At 37.5% G+C, this 21,812-nt stretch overlaps 1 protein-coding gene across 2 annotated transcripts in view; it reads right to left on the reverse strand.

Annotated features, from left to right (window-relative positions):
• Nucleotides 1–21,812, reverse strand: part of GABRB2 (gamma-aminobutyric acid type A receptor subunit beta2) — a 309,255-nt gene that overhangs the window by 40,556 nt on the left and 246,887 nt on the right. Inside the window, exons 6-9 of one of the 2 annotated variants that reach the window (XM_027969181.2) lie at nucleotides 14,043–14,180; nucleotides 12,180–12,332; nucleotides 8,059–8,303; nucleotides 3,369–3,482 (exon numbers count right to left, since the gene is read on the reverse strand). In XM_027969181.2, the coding sequence (XP_027824982.1) occupies nucleotides 3,369–3,482; nucleotides 8,059–8,303; nucleotides 12,180–12,332; nucleotides 14,043–14,180 (650 nt within the window). 2 annotated transcript variants of the gene reach the window in all.

Raw genomic sequence — 21,812 nt, forward strand, 5'->3', positions numbered from 1 at the left:
TAGAGTGGCTAAGCAGACACATGGCATTCAAGAAATATTAATCACCATTGCAATCAGTTAATGATGTCAGATTTAAATATTTTTTTGTTTCATTCTATATTTCACAAAAACCACAGTTCTGTATGCTTACTCTGCTGTACCTGTCCTTTATATTTATTGTTTTCTCTAAGTGGTTTTTATCTGTATTTCTCTTTTTTTTTCTGTATTTGACATGGTTTTCTACAGCCTGAACTTTGTGGTATTTCCTGGATTTTTTTTTTTGCCATATTGATTTTCTTTCTTAGAATTTTAGATTTAATTAGTGTCTAAGAAAATTGTTTATACTTGGCCTTTTATTTCATATTCTCTTTCAATTTTTCCAAGAAAAACACTTTTAGATTGAAGTTTTAATATATCCTGAAGTATTTTTACCAATAAAGAGTCCTTATCTTTTGCATGCTGAGTTCCTCTGTCTCCATCAGTAAGTGAGAGACAGAGAAAGAGAGACAAAGGGAGAGAAATATGTCACCGGAAAGCTTTCCTGTATAGCTGCCATGCTGCTTCTTTGTTTAGGTGCTTTATTTTGAGACAGACTTTTTCTATAGGGTTTTCCTACTATTGGCCCTCCTTATGCATTTCTGTCTCTCTGCAGAGTTTCAGTTTTAGTTGGATGCTGATTATTTTGCTTTTCCATTGCTATTTTATCCTCTATGGCTTTTGGACACAGAAAACTGCACAAAGGTTTTGGATTCTTATATCTCAACTTCTCTAACACTTTTTACAACAGAAAACAGACATCAGTTTTATATTTTTTCATCATTTTAAGGGCTGGGTGGTGTGTGTGTGTGCGCACATGTGTGTGTACCGCCACACTCTCATAGTAGATATGGAAATCACAGTAGAACGTTTCTAGGGAACAATTTGCAATATGCATCATTTTAAGGCATATGGTTTTTGACTCAGAAATTTCACTTTAAGAAATGTATTAGAAATCAATGGTGTACAAACGTGTCAGTAATGGAACACTTATTTTAGTTGTTTATAATTGAAAACTACTTAGAAACCATGCACTTCTAACAAGAGATAATCGTTGTATAAATCATGGTACATTCAAGGAAATATTTTGTGGTTATTAGAAATGCTGTATACTAAAAGACACAAAAAAGGTAAGTAGAAAATAGCATACATTCAATAGTAGAGCATAATTATTTATATAAAAGTATGTCACTAAATGAAAAAAGGGCAATGTTAACAATGTGTCAACACTGGTGGTTTTCATAGCCTTCTGCACATTTTTTTAAAAAAGCATGACCATGAATTAGTTTTATAATCATAAAAACAGTAATAGATCTAACAAAATAAAAATTAGGAAAGATATACACTGCTCCCATCTCCAGAACAGTGACTATTTATAGAGTGCTCTATGTCTGGTACTGTATAAGACCTTAGCAAATTATCCTCTCAGTGGCCCCATGAAGCAAAAGTTAGTGTTTCAGCTTTCAGCTGAGGAAGTTGAGGGATGGAAAGGTTAAACAAGTGTAATATTACTCAGCTCATAAAACACCATGCCTGACAGTGAACCCAGTTCCGTCTAACAGCTATCATCATCCAGGTGCACCCTCCTAACTCTGGGGATTGTCAAATACATTTTAACACTTCTTCAGGTTATAGGTTTAATAGCTCAATATCTAAACTGTTGAATATTGACCCTTATTTCATACTCTAAACATGAACTTAAAAGAGAATTCAAAGGACAGAGTAAACACATACCCAACAAAGAAAACCGTAAGTGCAGAAGACATTAAGATTCATGTTTCAATGTAAATCATTCCCTTTAACATACTGTTTCATGAATTAGAAAGAGTCCTTGACAAATGAGGGTCCACACCATGGCATCAGAGAGTATCATTAACTCTTCCAAGCCATCAGTTGAAAAGAGTACCAAAGAGGCAAATTTTCCTTCAAATATTCTCATAATCTGAGGAGTTTCCGGAATTTTCATGTAGCTTCAACCCAGTTTAAATCAAAGACCAATCATGCAGTATACTCTGATTCTGATTTTGAAAAGTACAATATTTTCCAACCATTTTCATTATAAGCCCAAACTCCATCAGACATGTTTCTACATGATTAGCACTCTACCTAGAATACTGCCCAATCAAATCAGTTCTCTTCCACTTCCACAATAGTGGCTTCTGTTAAAGACAAGAACAGCAGCAATACCACAGCCCAAGGGAGCAGGTATAGTAGGGGATTCGAACTAAAATAGCTGCGCAATGAGGTTTCAAACATCTCTTCTTCTGGAATCTACCTGATACCCTTTATCAGACTCTTTTCTATGTATAACACACCATGTAACAATGTTTAAAAGGCAACTTAGAATAGCAAAGCAAACTAGCAATTTAAGAGGTTAACCATACCTGTCTCCCACCAGAGAGGCAGTAACAATGAGGAATCAAGGAATTTGGGGTTAGAGCCACAAAACTAAGGAAGAACATGATACTTCAAGATATAGTAATGACAACTCATCTGGCATCAAGTCCTCATAGGAAAGATTCACAGATTCAGTATCATTTGTTGCCTCATCGAGAAATAGAAGAAAACTGAGAGACACATAGGAGATGATAACGGAATGGAGTCACATGGAATGGTGACTATATCATCTCCCTTTCCCTCCTCCAGTTGGGAGGGCAAGGTGAACGACCATTTGCCAATTAAGACGTGTAAACATGTCAGGATTCAGAAACCAAACTCCAAGTTTTAGCCCTCAGTGGACTTTCTTTGGATTTCATTTAAGTCAAGAGCATTGACAAAAAACAATCTCAATTACTGCCTCTTTTCTATCATTATAGCAACACTGGACCTGCTGAGATAATACTTATTTGTAAAATATAAATAATAATAAAGAAATAAGGACTTGATGCAAACATAACATTCTCAGACACAAATGAATAATCTAGGACAGAAAAATATAGGTTCCTGAATTCTGAGCCAACCTAGGGAAGGACTATAATTTTCCACCTATTCCAACAACCAGGAGAAACACAAGAAAACTAAGAGAGGCCGGGGCATATAATGACCCTCCATGTTCTCAATACAAATGAAAAGGAGCTCTCAAAACATGATCCATCTACTTTCTTTCTTTAGCACAGCAATAATGACTGAATGGAACACTGAAGTTTAGATTCATCATAACTACATTAAAAAACAAAAACCCAAGAAAATCCCATTAGGGTCCCATGAAAACGTTTAACACATCCCCACGTCTCTATGGATACAAGTCCATAGGTTATCTGTAAAAACTCCCATACATTATTTTAACGGGAACAGCTAAACAAATTGGCTCCAACAGAAATACAAATAAATGGATTAAAAACTGGCTATCTAACCGTATAGAGAGAGAAATCGTAATTGGTAGTCCGTCTAGTTGGGGAGAGGTTTCCAGTTGGGTCCCACAAGGATCGATATTGGGTCCCATTTTGTTTAATATCTTTATAAAAAATCTGGAAGACAAAGTAGAGAATGTGCTAATTAAGTCGACTGATGCCACTCGATTAGGGTTGGTGGTTAAAGTAAATTGGATATAGATAAATGCTACTGGCCTTTAGAAAGACCGATGTTAACAGAAACTAGGATTTCTAAATAGTTAACTCTTTTTAATGTATCACTTAAAAATCTAATTCCAAACATTATAAATAAATAAATTTAAAAGATCTTAGGTTCCATGAAAAAGACAGCTTAGAGACTCATAAAACCCATGAATGCAGAATGAAGGATGTCCCCCCAGTAGAGATATTCTCAGCACAGCTTTATTTGGAAAACTGGTAGCTGTGGGTCTCTCAATACAATAAGGATACTGCAGGCAATTCACATATCCAAGAATAATGGTACCGAAAAGATGAAGTAACTAAATTCTCAAAAATATATATATCTAGTTATTGGCAGAAAAATAAACAAGAAAACAATATAAAGCTGAAAAGAAAAAAAGAGCTAAAACTTAAAGGCATAAACAAGGGAAGTGGGTGAAATTATCAACAGAAAATTCTATAAGCACACATACACAGACAGACACAAAATAGAAGAATGCAAGGTGTAACAGGAGGACCTTCCTAACATATGAAAAAGAGACTGCATTTTTTTGTAACTACTTCTAAAGATGCTTGGGAAAAATATTCAGTAGAACTCTTACTAGTTTGAGGTTTGTTTTTAAAAATCTTAGTATTTTACAATTTAATCTGTCACATAGAGACAACTGTGAAAGTAATAGTGATTTTCAGTTATGGATTCTTGTATATAGACAGACAGGTTTATTTTAGGTTATGTTAATTGAACTGAAAATACGGATAATGTGGAATTGACTTTTTAATTTTATTGGATAAGGACTGCAAAACCTAGATGGCCTCAGAAATCTTGTTAACTCTGCTATGCTATCTTGGATATTTCATTTTCCTTAAGAGCCTTAGTTTTTGCATCAGTTTAAACACAAGGCTAAAGACTGTTCTAAGAGCTGCAGATACTCTTGTTAAAATAAGACCTTACAGGAAGCTTATACAGAGATTAGAAAACTGGAGTACACTTTTGAGCAACAGTTAGTGGGCTCCCACCTGGCTGCTGCTGTGGCTAAGTCGCGTCAGTCGTGTCCGACTCTGTGCGACCCCATAAGACAGCAGCCCACCAGGCTCCTCAGTCCCTGGGATTCTCCAAGCAAGAACACTGGAGTGGGTTGCCATTTCCTTCTCCAATGTGTTAAAGTGAAGTCGCTCAGTCATGTCAGACTCTTAGCGACCCCATGGACTGCAGCCTACCAGGCTCCTCTGTCCATGGATTTTCCAGGCAACAGTACTGGAGTGGGGTGCCATCGCTTTCTCCCACCTGGCTAGGCTTCCCATTTTCATCCCCCTCTGACCTCAGGACACAGAATAGTTTAAAAATCACTTTAGATTATCTGACATGCTGCCTCTGTCTCTTAAAAAAACTATCAACAGAACCTATAAAAGCGAATCCTTCTCTTCATGACTGATTTCTCCAGAGCATCCAACAATACTTAGTTGATTATATGTGCCTGAGCTTTAAAAAAAAAATGACTGTAGAATTACAGTTGAAAAGAAGGAACATTCTTGATAAGAATGAAAGTAGCATTATTCATAATGCTGACAAGAAAGACAGCATCGTGCAATCAGAGTCCTCTGTGGGTCTCCTCTAACCTTCCATGCTGGGCTAAGGAAAAAAAAAGGAGTCTGGTATTAGATAGTTACCTTTTAAAATCTAATCAAATGGCTGTAAGTATTCTGGCCTAAGAAATAACTGATACAGTTTTCGGTTGGTCTGTTACAGATTTTATAGCTAGTATCTGTTTAAAAATGATTTCTTTGCTTTGACTTTAAAATTTCCAATGTGAAACATTCCTCTGTAGATGATACTCTTGTTTTAGAGATGGGATTGCATCCTACATATCAGAGCATGTAAAATGTACAGGCAAGTACCACCAATAGGACTGGAGACTGAAAATTTTATTATTAAAAGTAATTATGCTTATAATTTTATTAATATTCATCAGTTACCTAGTGCCAATCATATTCTGGGAACTATGCTATTTTCTCTACATTTTACCATAACTTCATAATAACTGCTGAAAAAGGACTTAACTCCATTTTACAGATCAGGAAACTGAAGGCTCAGAGAGGGGTTTTTTTGGCCTATTATCACACAACTATTAAATGGTAAATGTAAAATCTGACTCCAAAATATCTGTTCAGAACTTTGCGCTAAATGGTAACTCCTGAAACCATGATGTTATGCATGCTAAATGAGAAAACAGAGAAACAAGTCATACAATTATGCTAAAGAGTTTTAAGAACAGGACAAGTATCTTATATTTTTCTCAAGTTGGAAACCAGAGGATTGGACTAGCACAGGGTTTTTTTAACCTCAGAAGGATTGACATTTTGGGTTGGATAATTGTCATGTGGAGGCTGTCCCATGCACTATTTGATGTTCAGCAGCACGCCTGGCCTCTGTCCACTAGATACCAGTGAAAATCCCCTCCTCCTGGTTCTGACCATTGAAAACCTCTACAGACATTTTCAATGCTCTTCCAGGGGCAAAACTGCCTGTGATTTGAGAACCACTGTGCTAGAAGAACTCTGATATCTTTTTTGTTCTTTCACATTCTATGCTCTGAACTGCAAATCCAACATTAACCAAGAGGATGGGTTCTGCATCATTATGGGGTACCTGCCTATTGAACCATTCCCTACCTCCATCTTGTACACTGAATTTAAAACTGTCTGAAGCTCTCCAGGTTCAGTTTGCAACAAAACTGCCACTCTCTGGTACTTAAATGTATCATTTATATGCAAATTGATAAGTAAAAAATAGGGTCGATGAAAGTAAAAAGAGATCAGATGTAATCTTAAGTTAGCTTTGCATTAGGCAATTGATTGAGTCTCATTTCAAACTGCAGTCCTATAAGATAGTTTTATTTATTTATTCATTTTCTCTTCTTTACTAAAGCTACTCTTATCAGGAAAATCATAAAATGGATTTAAAAAGCATTCTCTCATTTGATAGCCTGAGAGGGCCATAATGCTACCTTGGAATCTATTAACAGATCCCAATAACTGAAACCCAGAGCATTTAAAAGGGATTGATAACTTCCTAGACCCTGTGGTTCACTGACTTATACGGGCCACACTTAAAATTTTCATTATTACGAATATCATCCTGGGAAAGGAATGCCTTTGATTTAGAGAATAGTCCAAAATCAAATATCAGACCTATGGATATATGGAAAACATCAGTGAGTCAGAAATTTTCATTGGATTTGCTCCAAATAAAATTCAATGGCAGAGATGATTTATGGTATGCTATCCTTGGAGTTAAATTGAAGTTAGAAATATTAAAATGTCAATTAAATAATTATTGGATGGTTAACAATTCCAGATGGCTTAAGAGTATTACCATTTTCTTAGTTCCATCACTATGAGCTATTTATCAAATCCACATTACATACTACTTTATAAACACTATTTATGGGATATATTAAAATAAGACCTTGTTTTTCTCATGTAGTTTGAAAGGTCTAAATTTGGACTCACGGAAAGCATGTGCATAAATATTCTGCTCAGTGCAGAAAGTCACATAACAGGAAGCCAGGTGAAGTAGTTTTGAAGTACAGACAGGTAGATCTATTGGAACTGCTATCAATAGGCTCAAAATGGAAATTCTAAATCTTGAATGCAAATTAGAATAATATTAGGAGAATTTTAAAAATTATGATGCTTAGGCATACCCCAGGACAACCAAATCAGAATTTCCAGGGAAGAAACCTAAGCTTCAGTAATTTTTAATACTTTCCTTGTCATTTGATTGGGCACCCAAGATTGAGAACCATTGCTTTAAAGAATAGACTGGATTTAAAACTGTGTGGAAATTATTTTTTGACTATGCCTGACTTAAGCAACATAGACTCAAATGCTTCAAGGATTTTAGGTGGTAATATGAAAGGAATTAACTAATTATCTATCACTTAGAAAGTGATTCTTTTTTTCCCTTTCACTTCTTTTGCTATCCATCTGATGACTTCACAAACAAAGTGTCAGTTTGTTGCTGGTGAGTCTTTAACACAAGTCTGTACTTGCTTATTTCTCTTTTAAATCAAAGAGAATGCAGAGCTCAGGCCCATAGCCTCTATGTAATATAACCTAGAATTAATAGTGTAGTTTCATTTAAGATAATCTTCCAGCAAGTAATACTGATATAACTGATATGAAATTTCCTTTATAAATACATTTAGATGAGTTAATTTACATAAACATAAAGTAAATAATAGTACACATTCTACTCATAAATGGAAAAAGTCACAAAAGTGGTCTCAGATGAGCACAGTTTGGGCCACCCTAGTGTTAAGGTAAAGGGCATCTAAATGTGTCATAAATTTGGGCCCTAATTATGTCTCCATCACAAATGATGTCTTCCCTGGGCTTTTGTTTTCTCATTTGTTAACAAGACCATGAACCTATATGGCAGGCATTCTTCTATGACTTTAAGAAACAAGGAGGGCTTGCCCTTTGAACCTACCTTGTTGACATCCAGGCGCATCTTCTCATTGTTGGCACTGGCAGCCTTTTCAGCTGCTTTCTTTTGGCGTTGAGGTCCTCTCCCAAAAAAGATGTAGTTGACCAAAGCATATTCCAGAAGGGCCATGAAAACAAAGACAAAGCACCCCATCAGGTACATGTCAATGGCCTTCACGTAAGGGATCTTAGGGAGAGTCTCCCGGAGGTGGGTATTGATGGTGGTCATTGTTAGCACAGTTGTAATTCCTGCAAAAATGAGACAGAGTAATAATGTTTGTATTTGCTTGCTGATTTCATCATAGCTGGAAAGGTTAACTATACTCTTTTATTTTTTCATATATCCCACACAATATATGAGTGAGGGGGTGAAAGTTGCTCAGTTGCGTCTGACTCTTTGTGACCCCCATGGACTATACAGTCCATGGAATTCTCCAGGCCAGAACACCGGAGTGGGTGGCCTTTCTCTTCTCCAGGGGATCTTCCCAACCCAGGGATCAAATCCAGGTCTCCCGCCATTGCAGGTGGATTCTTTACCAGCTGAACCACAAGGGAAGCCCAAGAATACTGAAGTGGGTAGCCTATCCCTTCTCCAGCAGATCTTCCTGACCCAGGAATCGAACCGGTGTCTCCTGCATTGCAGGCAGATTCTTTACCAGCTGAGCTATGAGGGAAGCACACAATATATACTGGGCAATTATATATCAGCCCTGTGATAGGCCTGGGAAATACGCATAAATCATTAATTTATAATAAACATTAATCACTGGGGACATTTCCTTTAGTCAGCTTTATGGTTATAGTTATATATCTAGTGAGGGACTTGGAGATGTGAATTAAATGCTATGACAGGCATGTGTGTAAGATGAGAGTTGAGAAAACAGAGTTGATCCTAATTTAGCCCATGATGTGGCAGGGGAACGAACAGGAAATCTCCCACCTTTGGAGCTGAGTCCTGGAGAATGAGTGGGAGTTACCCAGGCCACCAAAACCTGGAGATCAAAAGTGATAGTAGAGCTAAGGGCATTGGTAGCGGAAAGAGTTTTTTTAGGGAGGTGCTTTGTGGGGATGAAAGTACACAGCCCTTCAAAAGAATCTCAAGAAATTCATTGTGGGTACATTAAAGGATATGATGGGAAGAAGGATGAGAAAAGCGAAGATTAAGTAAGGCCCGCATAATGGAAAGCCATATACAGAGAGCTTAATGCAGAGCTGGAACTTAAAATTGAAGGCAACATGGAGCCACTGACCAGCTTCAACCAGACAGGTATTGGAGACAAACTGTGTTTAGAACAATCGCTCTGGCGTCAGAGTGGAGCACAGACGGGAAGCATACAAGACAGGAAATAGAATACCAGCTTAGAGTCTTGGAATAAGAAAGTAATGAAGGGGAAATAAAATAATTGTGTGTGTGTGTGCTTAGTTGCTCAATCATGACCAGCTCTCTGCAGTCCCATGGACTCTAGCCCACCAGGCTCCTCTGGCCGTGAAATTTTCCAGGCAGGAACACTGGAGTGGGGTGCCAGTTCCTACTCCAGTGGATCTTCTTGACCTAGGGATCGAACCTGCATCTCTTTCATCTCCTGCATTGGGAGGTGGATTCTTTACCACTAGAGCCATCTGGGAAGCCCCCAAATAATAGTAATAGTACTGGAATGAATGAATGTATAACAAATTATGGCAAAAATACGGAAACTAGAGGTGGAAAGTAACAGGAAGCAGGTATCTAGCCTTTGTGTTCTGGGGTTGGGAATGTAGGCACATAATGCACAGATTAATAATACAGAAGTATCACATGATTCTTTATGGGAAACGCTACACTAGCTCAGGTTATAATTTTTTGCCCAGCTGAGGGAGCATCTTCAACAGTGGGGAGTAGTTTCCATCAAAGCTATACATGGAGGGACAGAGAAATGCTGGATAAAAGCACTGGGAGTTCAAAGTCCTGAGGTTTGATAAGGTCCAGCTTTGTAGCAAAAGAGTCAAGTGAAAATAGGAGTCAGAAGTCAAGGTCACACAGATGTGAAGTTGTAGAGTCAACACCTGAACTGGGATCTAATTCCAAAGTCTGTGTCCTTAAAACACTACCCAATGACACAGCACAATGTTAATTTTCAATTCTATTATTTTTTTAGGAACATATATTTTCTGATTTAATTTTGTCTAATAAGATCAATCATACTTTTTGTCTTGTTTGTCTACATGTTCATGAAACAGACACAGATAAAATAAATTTGAGCATCTGATTCTGAGCATGGCCAGAAAAACCATGGTTATACTTTAGATCTAGGTGTTCTATAGTTCTCATATCTTTTCTGTATTAGTCATTTTGATACATTTTCCAATTTCACTTTTCATTATTTCATCTAGAGCTTATCTTGCATGACATGACTATTACATGTATATTATAAAACTGACAGTACTGATTTCACTACTTATCTAAATCTTATGTTAAGGTGTTTCTGACCTAGTGATAAACTGCTCACGTAAAAGACATTTTAAACATTTCTTTAAAAAGTAAAAAACTTACTTATTATTCCTGTAATAGGCATAAAATTGAAAAGAGACTTTTATTTTGGAATAACAGGATATTTACAAGTTCCATTCATTACTGTGTTCAGCAAATATTTACTGAACACCATTCACTGTGTGAGACACTACAGATATAATTGGAGCAGAATTAGGTATGGGCCTTCCCCCAAGGTACCTTCAATATTATGAGGAAAAAGGATATCACAAACCAAATAAATATAAATTATAACTGTCATTCATTTCTAAGGGTGTTCTACAGTATTTTAGGAGACTATATCATAGGGGACTTGATTCAGTCTAAGAGGTCATCAATTCTCCCTCCATCCTAGAACCACCACAATCTAATCTCAATCCAGCAACCAAAGTTATTCCTTTATGTGTGAAATCATATCACTTTGTTCAGTGACTAATTTCACTCAGAATAAGAGTAAAGACGTTATGATGGCTCCTGGACCACTTCAACATCTTTTAGTTCCCTCTGCCTGACATCTGTACGCTGAAATTCAATCTGCACCCACCTACTGGTCACCTTGCTCCCCTCTTTGGCATGTTTCTACCTGGGGGCCTTTTCATCTCGCCAAAATAGACTCATTTAGACATTTATGTGACTCGATCTTCTTCAAGTCTTTGCCCATTGGCAATCACTGAATGAAGTCTACCCTGATGATGCTAAACTGTACCCCAGTATGCCCTCCCCTTCTTTTGCTTACTTCCTGTTTACTATATTATGTAATTTGCATGTTATATGCAAAATAAATTTACTTTTTGCCTTTTTTTCTTAGAACATAATTTCCAGAAGGGCACTGGTTTTATCTCCAGTGCCTCGTATGTATGACATGTAATAGGTATACAAAAAATGTTGTTGAATGAATAAATACATTACTTTGCTAAGGACATACTGATTTAATTGAGATTTACTAGTGGAGCAGTTAACAACTTTATATTTTATAAGGATTAAGTCAGGACTTAAAATAATAAAGATCATGTAAAAAGTGATAATTTACTATATCTTGAGTTAGCAACATAAAAGTGTTCATAAACGGTAATTTATTATCTTCCTCTGATATTGTAATGGAAAAACATCAAAGTATAAGATAAATGATGCCATGGATGATTTCCCAATGCTCTTATACTTTGTTTTCTCCTGTCCCCTGTCATGCTATTCCAAAACCTTAATCAACCTTTAGAATTCTTTCAGCTCACTGATTTGTTACACATTGCATTTCTTTGTTTCTTACTCAGAAAAAAAAAGATGGAAGATAGATAGTTCTTTCCAGGTAAGAAAACACAGATAAAAACTGAACAATTATCAAGCAGGATTACATGAACTATGCTTCAATAAAAATATCAAGCTGATGCGACTAATTTCATTACTGACAGTTATATAGTTAACTAATTTTGACATGAAAGAGTTTTAATTAGTGTTCAATTGATTTAGACGCTGAATCAGATCATCCAGTGTCTCACATCCAAATTCTTGTAATGTGCACAGTCAGGTCTCGTCACGCATCACAAACTCGAGGGCAAGGGAAAAGTACACCAGCGCATGAACACACACAGGCGCACGCTGCACGCAGTCGGACCCATGCCTACCTAATGCCACTCTTGCCGCTGAAGCATCATAATTAATCCAGAAGGAGACCCAGGAGAGGATAGTGATCAAGATAGACGGCATATATGTCTGCAGGATAAAGTAACCAATGTTTCTCTTAAGCTTAAAGCTGAGGGATAACCTGGGATAGGAACCTAGAAAGAATTTTAAAACATCATCATTATCAGTCAGGATCTATAGGACACTTTCCTTTAAAGACCCATAAACAGTTTATATATCTTCCCTAAATTCAATTTTAGCTTCTGGTAAAGGGCACTTCCTTATACAAAAGTAGTTGAGAAAACAGGGCTTTTTATTAGCAAGGCTTACTCAGTGTTGACTATATCCCACACTGACCAGTAATTAAAAGAATTCCAGCTCTTCCCTGCTCAGCCTCCTGCACTGAATCAAAGGTTCTCATTCTCTACAACTGTAATGATAAGACACTGAGACAGTCCCTTTGTTCCCCTTTTAATTGTTTCTCAGCAAGTCTATCCCATATATTTTTATACATAAGAATAAGGATGCACACTCTGACTGTAGGGTAAGACATCTCTTCAACAAGCCCCTGGATGCATTTTAAGGTGAGGATCAGTGGCAAGGCTTCAGTTGGTACAGCAACTCCCTGAAGTTTTGTGACATTTTCATGTGCATGCAGTATTTTTTCTCATTTCATTGCTTCCATCAAAGTTAAAAAGGGATTCCTGACCCACCAAATTGTGGATGGAGAGTCATTTTTCCTGAGGAATATTTGTGGGAGATATAACTAAAGGATCAGATACTTGAAACTGGGTCCTTTGATGGTGGGAATCTAGGGAATTATATTTGAAACAAGATATGTAACAGAACATGGTCTTAAAACATAAAAGAGTCACACTGATAAACAGGGTGTGTGCATATAGGGCAGGGGAGAATATTCTTACTAATTGAAAGAAAGCCTTGCCTAGCCCTCATGGGCTGAAGCAAGTATGTTAATATTAAAGTAAAAATATTTTAAGTAGAAACTCATTTCAATAGTGTCTCAGGGGTTCAGAGGACCTCAAATCGAGGAAAAGTTTCTGTTCTCTTTGCAAAGCTGGAGGCTATTTTGTATTCTTGGTTGAAGTAGTTTTCAGGGACAGGAAGTGCCTGAGTCCTTAGCAGAAGGACAGTTCAAGATCTACAGTCACAGTACTCACTATTTCTGTGCCTGAGGAATTCATTTCAATAAGAAAAATAAAAGAGGCATATTCCTGGGGGCTTATTAATTTTCTTTTAATGAGTATGGAGAAAATTATTACATTCCAAGGCTTTGGGGTTAAAAACCTGTGCTGATTAAAACAAGCCTGACCTCAGTTCTGGAAGAGTAAGATGGTAAAGGCATTGAGACAATCTAAACATCTGGAAAATCTTTGAGCTTCGAACGGTAGGTAAGGCTACATAAGGAAAGTCCTGCCCTCTGAGAAAAATGTGAAATCCTCCTATCCTATTGTCTTTGGAGAATTTCACTGTGGCCAGACTTGGGCAAACTGTGACTTGGCTGTCCTGAGTGTGTTTCAAAGAATTATAATCAGTTCTGTGAGATGCATTATGCCGAGGGGACAGCTCTGACCCAGGTTGTTTCTGGGTCATTTCTCTCTCCATATGCCATCTGTAACACTTATTTCCTCCTCTAGTATATGAGACACATTCGCTTTGCTGTGGGTACCTTCTTGAAAATAACTGGATGGGTTCCAAATGGGCTTGTTGGGGAACTGAGCATTTTCACAGACCTAAGTCTTCTAGAGTCCCCATTCTTTCCTGGGACCCAACCCTGATATAAATGAACTCTTCTGGCAAAATATGATAAAGCCCCTTTTCTCTTAACCATTTCCCCTGATACAAACCTGTGGAAAAAACAACCTTCTTGGTGATCAGTTTGTAATCTACAATAGAGAATTGTGGAAGCTCAATCTTGGTTACTCCTGTCACTGCGTTATCATCCCCACGCCAGTAAAACTCAATGTCATCGGTTGTATATCCATCTGTAAAAGAAAACACATATACAGAGACACAGAAGACACACAAAATAGAGAAAAAAAAAACTGTTTAGAAGATGAACTATGTAAAGGATAATAGCTACAGCTAAAGGTTATTATGTGTTAGGTATCATACCAAGCACTTTAAGTATATTTCCACCTTTAATCCTCACAATAATCCCACTGTGGAAGAATAATTAGGCCCACATTACAGAAATAGGCTTATAGAAATTAAGAGCTTGTATTTAATTCTTGTAACTAGGAAGTGGTATCATTGGGACTTGAACCTAGGTTTATCTGATTACGAATCTCATTCTCTCAAACATTATCATGTTATCACTTAGCCTTGGTACTCTGAGAAGAAAAGAAGAGAAAAATCATTTTTCAGTACAGTATTGAATACTACTGAACCTCTCCTGCCAGTACAAAATACTTGGATTTCAAGTCGGAAAAGAAGTGATTATGAAGAAGTGAGCCATTAACTTTTTTAATATTCACAGATGTGATCTCTAAATTTGACTGTGTAGCATATCTAAATTCCAAAGAACTCCCTAAAAATTTAAATCAACATTAATTCCAGGAGTTTTAAGAGCATAAGTACAAATGAATAGTGTACATTATTGCAAAGGCACAGCACATTTAAGGGGCTTGGTTCCATTCATCCAACAATTACTTATTGGACACTTACTATCGCTGTATAATAAAAACATTTTATGTATAAAATAATAAAAGGATAATGATCCTTTCAATTCATGGGACAGAATGAGGCAAACACATTTACTAATTAGTGAAAGTGAAAGTCTCTCAGTTGTGTCTGACTCTGTGACACCATGGACTATACAGTTTGGCCTCCTGATGCGAAGAATTGACTCATTGGAAAAGACCCTGATGCTGGGCAAGACTGAAGGTAGGAAGAGAAGGGGACGACAGAGGATGAGATGGTTGGATGGCATCACTGACTCAATGGGCAGGAGTTTGAGCAAGCTCTGGGAGTTGGTGATGGACAGAGAAGCCTGGCATGCTGCCGTCCATGGGGTCCCTAAGAATCGGACACGACTAAGTGACTGAATTGAACGGAACTGAAGTTACCTAACCTCTCTTGATCCTCAATTTTCTCATATGAAAATTGAGATAATAATAGTAATATGTATGTTACAGAGTTGTTAAGCAGGAACAATAAACTATTCCTAGTAAAACACTTTAGCAAAGTACATGGTAGATAGTGCTCAAAAATTTAAGTACTATTTTCTTTTTAAATAAGAATTATTCAAAATAAAAGAAAATGTGTATTTAGTTACATGCCACTTTGCTATTTCATAAAAACATATAAGCATTTTCACAGTGAGAAAACTTAGCTGTTCAGTGACATTTACAGGACTATCCAAAGTGATAGTCAAAACATTTGAAGGTTATTTTGATGTCTAAGATTATGGAATCTGACACAATGGAGCAGTATATTGTATATACTCCTTGGCTACTGCTGGCTTAAAAACCCAACCTTCTTGCCTTCATTTTGGGTTAACCAAGTATAGAATGCTGCAAATGGAAAGCAAATCTAAACTCCTGCATCACTGATTTTTGTAGATGAAAGAGCAACAATCCATAACAGTGCCAGGGTGGTCAAGTTCAAAAGCCAGCTCAGTATACTGTGTAGATTAGCTGAAAGCAGACCTCATTTTTTTCCTTTCTTTCAATTTTCTCTGAAGGAATATTTAGCAGTCTCTCAGTGTGATTAAAAAATACAAGAAAACATATGCAAATACATAAGACCTGACTTTACAGCTTTCATAATGAGTAAAAAATAGATATCTTTCAAAAGATATCAGAAGGAAGAGATGCACTGATGCTCTTCATTAGTGTCTTGCAAATTATATTCATCTTTTATATTTTATTCATGGAGTTCTTGAAACTGAGTGATTAAATTGAATTGTTATCATTAAAACATAACCCACATCAATTCAGATGGCCTATGGATAAACCAAAATACAAATTTATTGAAATTTATCTAGGGGGAGTTAAAACTGCACGAAATGTTACTAAACCCTGATCAGGAAGGACAAATATGTTCATTTGTAGATCTATGTAGACGTGAATGATAGATACTGGTAAATGTATGTACTAACTAAATGAGATCTAAGGAGGAAAATATACCATTTTAAAAACATTTATGAAATAGCTGAACAGATTCTCACAACTCTTAACATATCTAACTACATAACATGGCACTTAAATAAGCTTTTTCCTCATTTTAGTTATAGTTTACATATTTATTTTGTTATCTACTAAGGAAATATTACATTTTATAAGGATATTAATATGCCAAAAATACGAACCTGTACCAAGATATTAAACAGTGCAGGCTGATGAGACCATTTAGAAGAATTAACTGAATTATCAATGGTGCCATTTTTTTCCTAGTGGAAAATTAAAGCGATTTATTATTCTCCTGACACTTACTTTAACTTTGCCAATTGGACTGTTAAATGTTCTCAGCTAGTTATCTATATTCTGTCTCCATTGATTCAACACAGCAACAGCTGACCTTTAAACAACATGGTTTGAACTGAATAGGTCCATTAGTAAATGGATTTTTTTTTTTCAACAGAAAATACTACAGTACTACACGATCCATGGTTGGCTGAATCCATGGATGTGGAACTGAGGATGCAAAACTGCAGATATGGAGAGCCGACTATAAATTAGAAGGGGATTTTCAACTGTGTTGATGGGTGGGCCCCTAACATCTGTGTTGTTCAAGGGTCAACTGTACCACCATTTAGAATGAGAACAAGAATGCAAACATTCTTTTCATGACTAAGTCAGTGACCATGATTAGAAGTCTATCAGTCCATAATCAGAACGGACTCTACTCCATGCAGAGGCCTGCACATAAGTGCAAAGGCGCAACTGAGTACAGTCAATTAAAGTTACAGGGATCTTTCAAGAGGGAGAGAGAGAGAAACTCACTTGTCAGCCAGAGCTCTTTAAACTCAGCAGTGAAAGTGTTCCCAAGACACTCTGAATGATTGCTCTGACTCCTTAATTGCACCTTATTCTTCACTCTGCTCTTTAAGATGGACTGCCAGACACAAATGTTCTGCTGCCAAATTGTTTCTAGACCTCAAGCAGCCTCAAATAATTGGCCTAGGATGGGTCAGACTTGATTACCTAGTGGCACCTTAGTGAGGACATCACCGAGTCATGACCCAGAATTTGTCCCACATCAGAGGTAACTGAGTTTTTTGTTATTATCATTTTCAAATTCAAATCATATGATGTAAGAGAATAGGAAATCAATCATAATCAAGCAAAATGTCAGATATTGTACTTTAAAGATAATTTCTTTATTGGATTTCAATGCAAAACTCAGTATTTACTATCTCTGTATGGAGCAGGGTGAACTGCTAGGTCTTTCTGCCAGTTTAGCTCCATGAAGTGTTTCTTAAGCTTCCCTGTGATTGGAAAGTTAAAGCAATTAAAATAATATTTCAGACATGAAAAGCAATTGAAAATAATAATAGGCAAAAACAGCCACAACAATCATAACAGTAGCTGTGGTTTACAAAGCCTTCTGTGTCAGACGCTGCATTAAACTCTTTAAAACGGTTCTGTCTTGAGAGGAGAACTTGACTGGGTTATGGTTACTAGGATTCCTCTCCATCACCCAACCCTGATTTTTCCATATGCATGAGCCCTAAATCCTAAAGCAATACAGAAAAGAGAACTTTTAGCTAAAATAAAAAAATAATAAGCTGGTGCTTCTCAAATTTAGTATGCACAGAAGTCACTTGGGAATCTTGCTAAAATGCAAACACTGACTAAGTAGGTAGAGCCTGAGATTCTGTAGTTCTAACAAATCCTAGGTAGAAATGATGCTGTTTGTTCATGGACCATCCTTTGGATAGCAACTAAGTAGGGGTTTTTATCGAGAAAAATTCATTTACTTTGCCATGGGAGTCAGGAAAGGCATGTCTGGTATCTATCCTGACCCAGAGAAGAACAAAGTTTCTTCTGCATTAAGTTTTTATAAGCTCCAAAATTAAAGTATCTTCTCCCAGTTCTTCCTCTCTTATACGGGACAAGAGGTGATATTTCTGATGCCACCACTATTCAAGGTCTGGTTTTCTTTAATAATCTATGACCTATGCTCACCAATAATGCAATAATAGAAGAGAAAGGAAGATGGGGCTACATCTAAAGGCTTTCTGCAAATTTGTATTCATTGAAGTTTTATTTGAATATTTAATGCTATTCTACTCTTGCATTAGATCTTTGCATCTTTTATTTATATTCCTCAATGGACTAGTCAACAACCTTTTAGGTGTTACCCCTTCCTCTAATCTACACTGAACATGCTGCTATTATTCCTTTGTTTACAAAGAAGTTGATGATGCTTCTTCTATGCCTTAAAAAGCAAATTTAAAAAATATGGAGAATTTCTTGATGGCCTTCCTAGCAGGTTCAGAATTAAATGCAAATTCTTAGTCAGGCATTCAAAACTGTTTATTGTAGCCTCATTTGTTATATTTCTACCTCTTTTAAAGCCGGTCTTCTGCCCACGGTCATTAGTAACACTTTGACCGCCTAGCCTTGGTTCAAATTATGAAGTTACTTGCAATAGCTTTATCTTTCACATCACATTTCTGCATACTTTCAGGGCCCATTTCAACTTCCACCTTTCTCAAGACACAGTCTCATCTTCCTTCAGTGGGGATTCTTTTATTTTTTTCCCCTGAGGTGTTCCACGGCACTGTGCTAGAATCCTCATTCATATTCTTCATCACCAGTTTTGCAATAGAGGATCTGTGGATGTGTCGGTCTTAGTAGACTAACCTGGAGGCTGAAGAACCATGTCTGATAATATCTCTCTAGCACTTCTCCTCCTTAATACATATTTCACTAAGGGTGGCCTGTGTACAAAAATTCTGAATCAAACTGATGACATGCAACGTGGCTTCCCAGGTGGTGCTAGTGGTAAACAATCCGCTTGCCAATGCAGGAGATGTAAGAGACACAGGTTCCATCCCCGGATCAGGAAGATCACCTGGAGAAGGAAATGGCAACCCACTCCAGTATTCTTGCCAAGAGAATCCCATGGACAGAGGAGCCTGGTGGGCTACAGTCCTTGGGATCACAAAGAGTCAGACACAACCGAAGTGACTTAGCACACACACACATGCTATCCATTAGCTGTGGCCCACCAGATCCCTGCTCCCTTTGAGAGAGTAGTGATGAACGATGCCATTTACTTAACTGCAAGATGAAAGAACTGCAAACCTGCATACTATTTATGTTTTGGGACTTATTACTCCCATGTACCAGCCTCAAAATCATTAAAAAAGGTAGTGTTCCTGGTTGTTGTTCAATCACTTAGCGGTGTCTGATTCTTTGTGACTTCGTGGTTTGCAGCACGTCAGGCCTCCCTGTCCTTCACCATCTCCCTGAGCTTGCTCAAAGTCATGTCCATTGAGTTGGTGATGCCATCCAAACATCTCATCCTCTGTTGTCCCCTTGTGCCTTCAATCTTCCCAGCATCAGGGTCTTTTTCCAATGAGTCAGTTTTTAGCATTAGGTGGCCAAAGTATTGGAGCTTCAAATCAGTCCTTGCAACGAATATTCAGTGCTCCATGGTAGCAGTTCATAAAAGGGAGTACCAAGTTCAAGTAAAGGCCCTATGTTAAAAGAAACTTCTTGATGCTGCTGACTTTTAATATATACCGTCATTCTTTGCTGAAGAAAATTATTCTTAGAGTGGCCATGGCCCTCTGGTAATGGCTTTCTCTGGGCTGATAGAATTTGGAAACCAATTTGCCACAATAGTTTCCAGAAGCAGCCAGTACCTCTTGCTTAAACGGAATAATGTTCCTTGGTGAAAAAGGGATATGGTCACACCGAAGTGTTTGTTAACTCAAGAGTGATAATGGAAGATGTTTAAATTTAACAAGGCCAATTGAATGGCTTAGTAGATATGCACAGCTGTACAATCAAATGCCATCAACTGTTACACCAGCCCATCTGCTTTCTAAGCAGGGGTGGCAGAGGAAGTGCAGGCCTTGCTTACTGATGCTGGAAGTTGGCAGAGCTTCTCCATCTTAATCCATTCTTCCATGTACTTTCTTTGTGATGGAAGGTCAGCTGAGGATGTGCACATTTAAGGATGTCAGGATGGGCTTGCAGAAGAATTTTTGGTCTAAAAGAGTGGCTGAGCTGTGATATGAATTATCAGCATGTGTCCTGACTAAAAAACAAACCAAAAAAAAAAAAAAAACAAAACCAAAAAAGTACTGCTCTCAAACTCCATATATGGAACTCCTTCTGTGTCTGCCTAATCTCTTCTGTTAGAACTCTGTATAATTTAAATGTTATCTATTAAGGAATCCACCTCCTATACTCAACTGTGGGTTCTTATTTAAACAGAGAACATACATTTCTCAAATTTGTAACGATGGCTTGGAGCAGAAAGGTGGCAAATACCAGATATTTAGTACATCTGCTGAGATGAAACAGAATTGTGCTGAGGGAGAGGGCTTATGTGAAGAGCATGAAGGAGGCCTCTGGGGCTGACTGGCACACAAGCTGTTCTGCAGGCATACACCCATCAACATGGCATTGCTATTTCGTCTGGGGAGGGTCAGGAAGAATCCTTTGAGCTGAATGAATGCACGGTATTTTTAAAATCACTACTGGATATTTTAAAAGCATTTCCTGTGTGAAGCCAAGTGCTTCACAAGCATCATCTCATCTAAGCCCTTTGAGGTAGAAACTGTTACTATCCCCATTTTACAGAAGGAGCTACAATTTAAAGAGGGTAAGTGCTCAAACATCAGAAATGAGATTTGAACTAAATCCTCTGTAGACTTGAATCCAATTCCTATTACTATATTTACCACCTCGTAATATTATTCAATGCCATTATTTTTAAATTATTCTGAAATATTATGGAAATACATCTGTAATTATTCCTCTCACTGTGTCCATGCTCCTTTGCATCATAACATTGCAGCTCCTTTCAAAAGTGAGTGAAGTATCTCCCTACATCTTGAATTTGAGCTGCCCTTGCCACTTGTTTTAATCAAAGGAGCAATGGTGAGCCAGTTCTGAGCTTGGGCTACTGGAGGCTTGGCAGTTTCCCCTGGCTCTGTTGGAATCCTGCTGTCTCCATGGGAATAGCACTTGGATAATCCATGGAGGATGAGCGACATGTGACCCACTCACCCCATCACAGCAGTCAGCATGTGAGGACCACACATGCAGGCTGAACCTGGCTCAGAGGAGCAGAGCCTCCCAGCTGACCTGCAGCCTCCTGAGCAATCATAAACAGTACTTGTTTTAGTTCACTAGGTTTGGGGGGTAGCTTGGTAAGTAGCAACAGCTAATGGAAAACACTAGGTCCTGGAGAAAATAGAACAGCAAACATTTTTCTTTATAGAATGGAATCTGTACCTGTATTTCCAGGTTAACATTTATATTCATAGTTGGGCATTGCTTCAGAGCATCTCCTACTGGTTTTATGAATATTATAGGCTGAGCCATATGGCATAACCCAAATCAGGAGATCTACCTGGATTTCATTCCAGTGCTGCTACATATGAGCTGTAGAACTTTGGACATATCATCTTCTCTTTGGAACTTAGATTC

This window comes from Ovis aries, chromosome 5 (genome assembly GCF_016772045.2).
Source record: "Ovis aries strain OAR_USU_Benz2616 breed Rambouillet chromosome 5, ARS-UI_Ramb_v3.0, whole genome shotgun sequence".
NCBI lineage: Eukaryota > Metazoa > Chordata > Mammalia > Artiodactyla > Bovidae > Ovis > Ovis aries.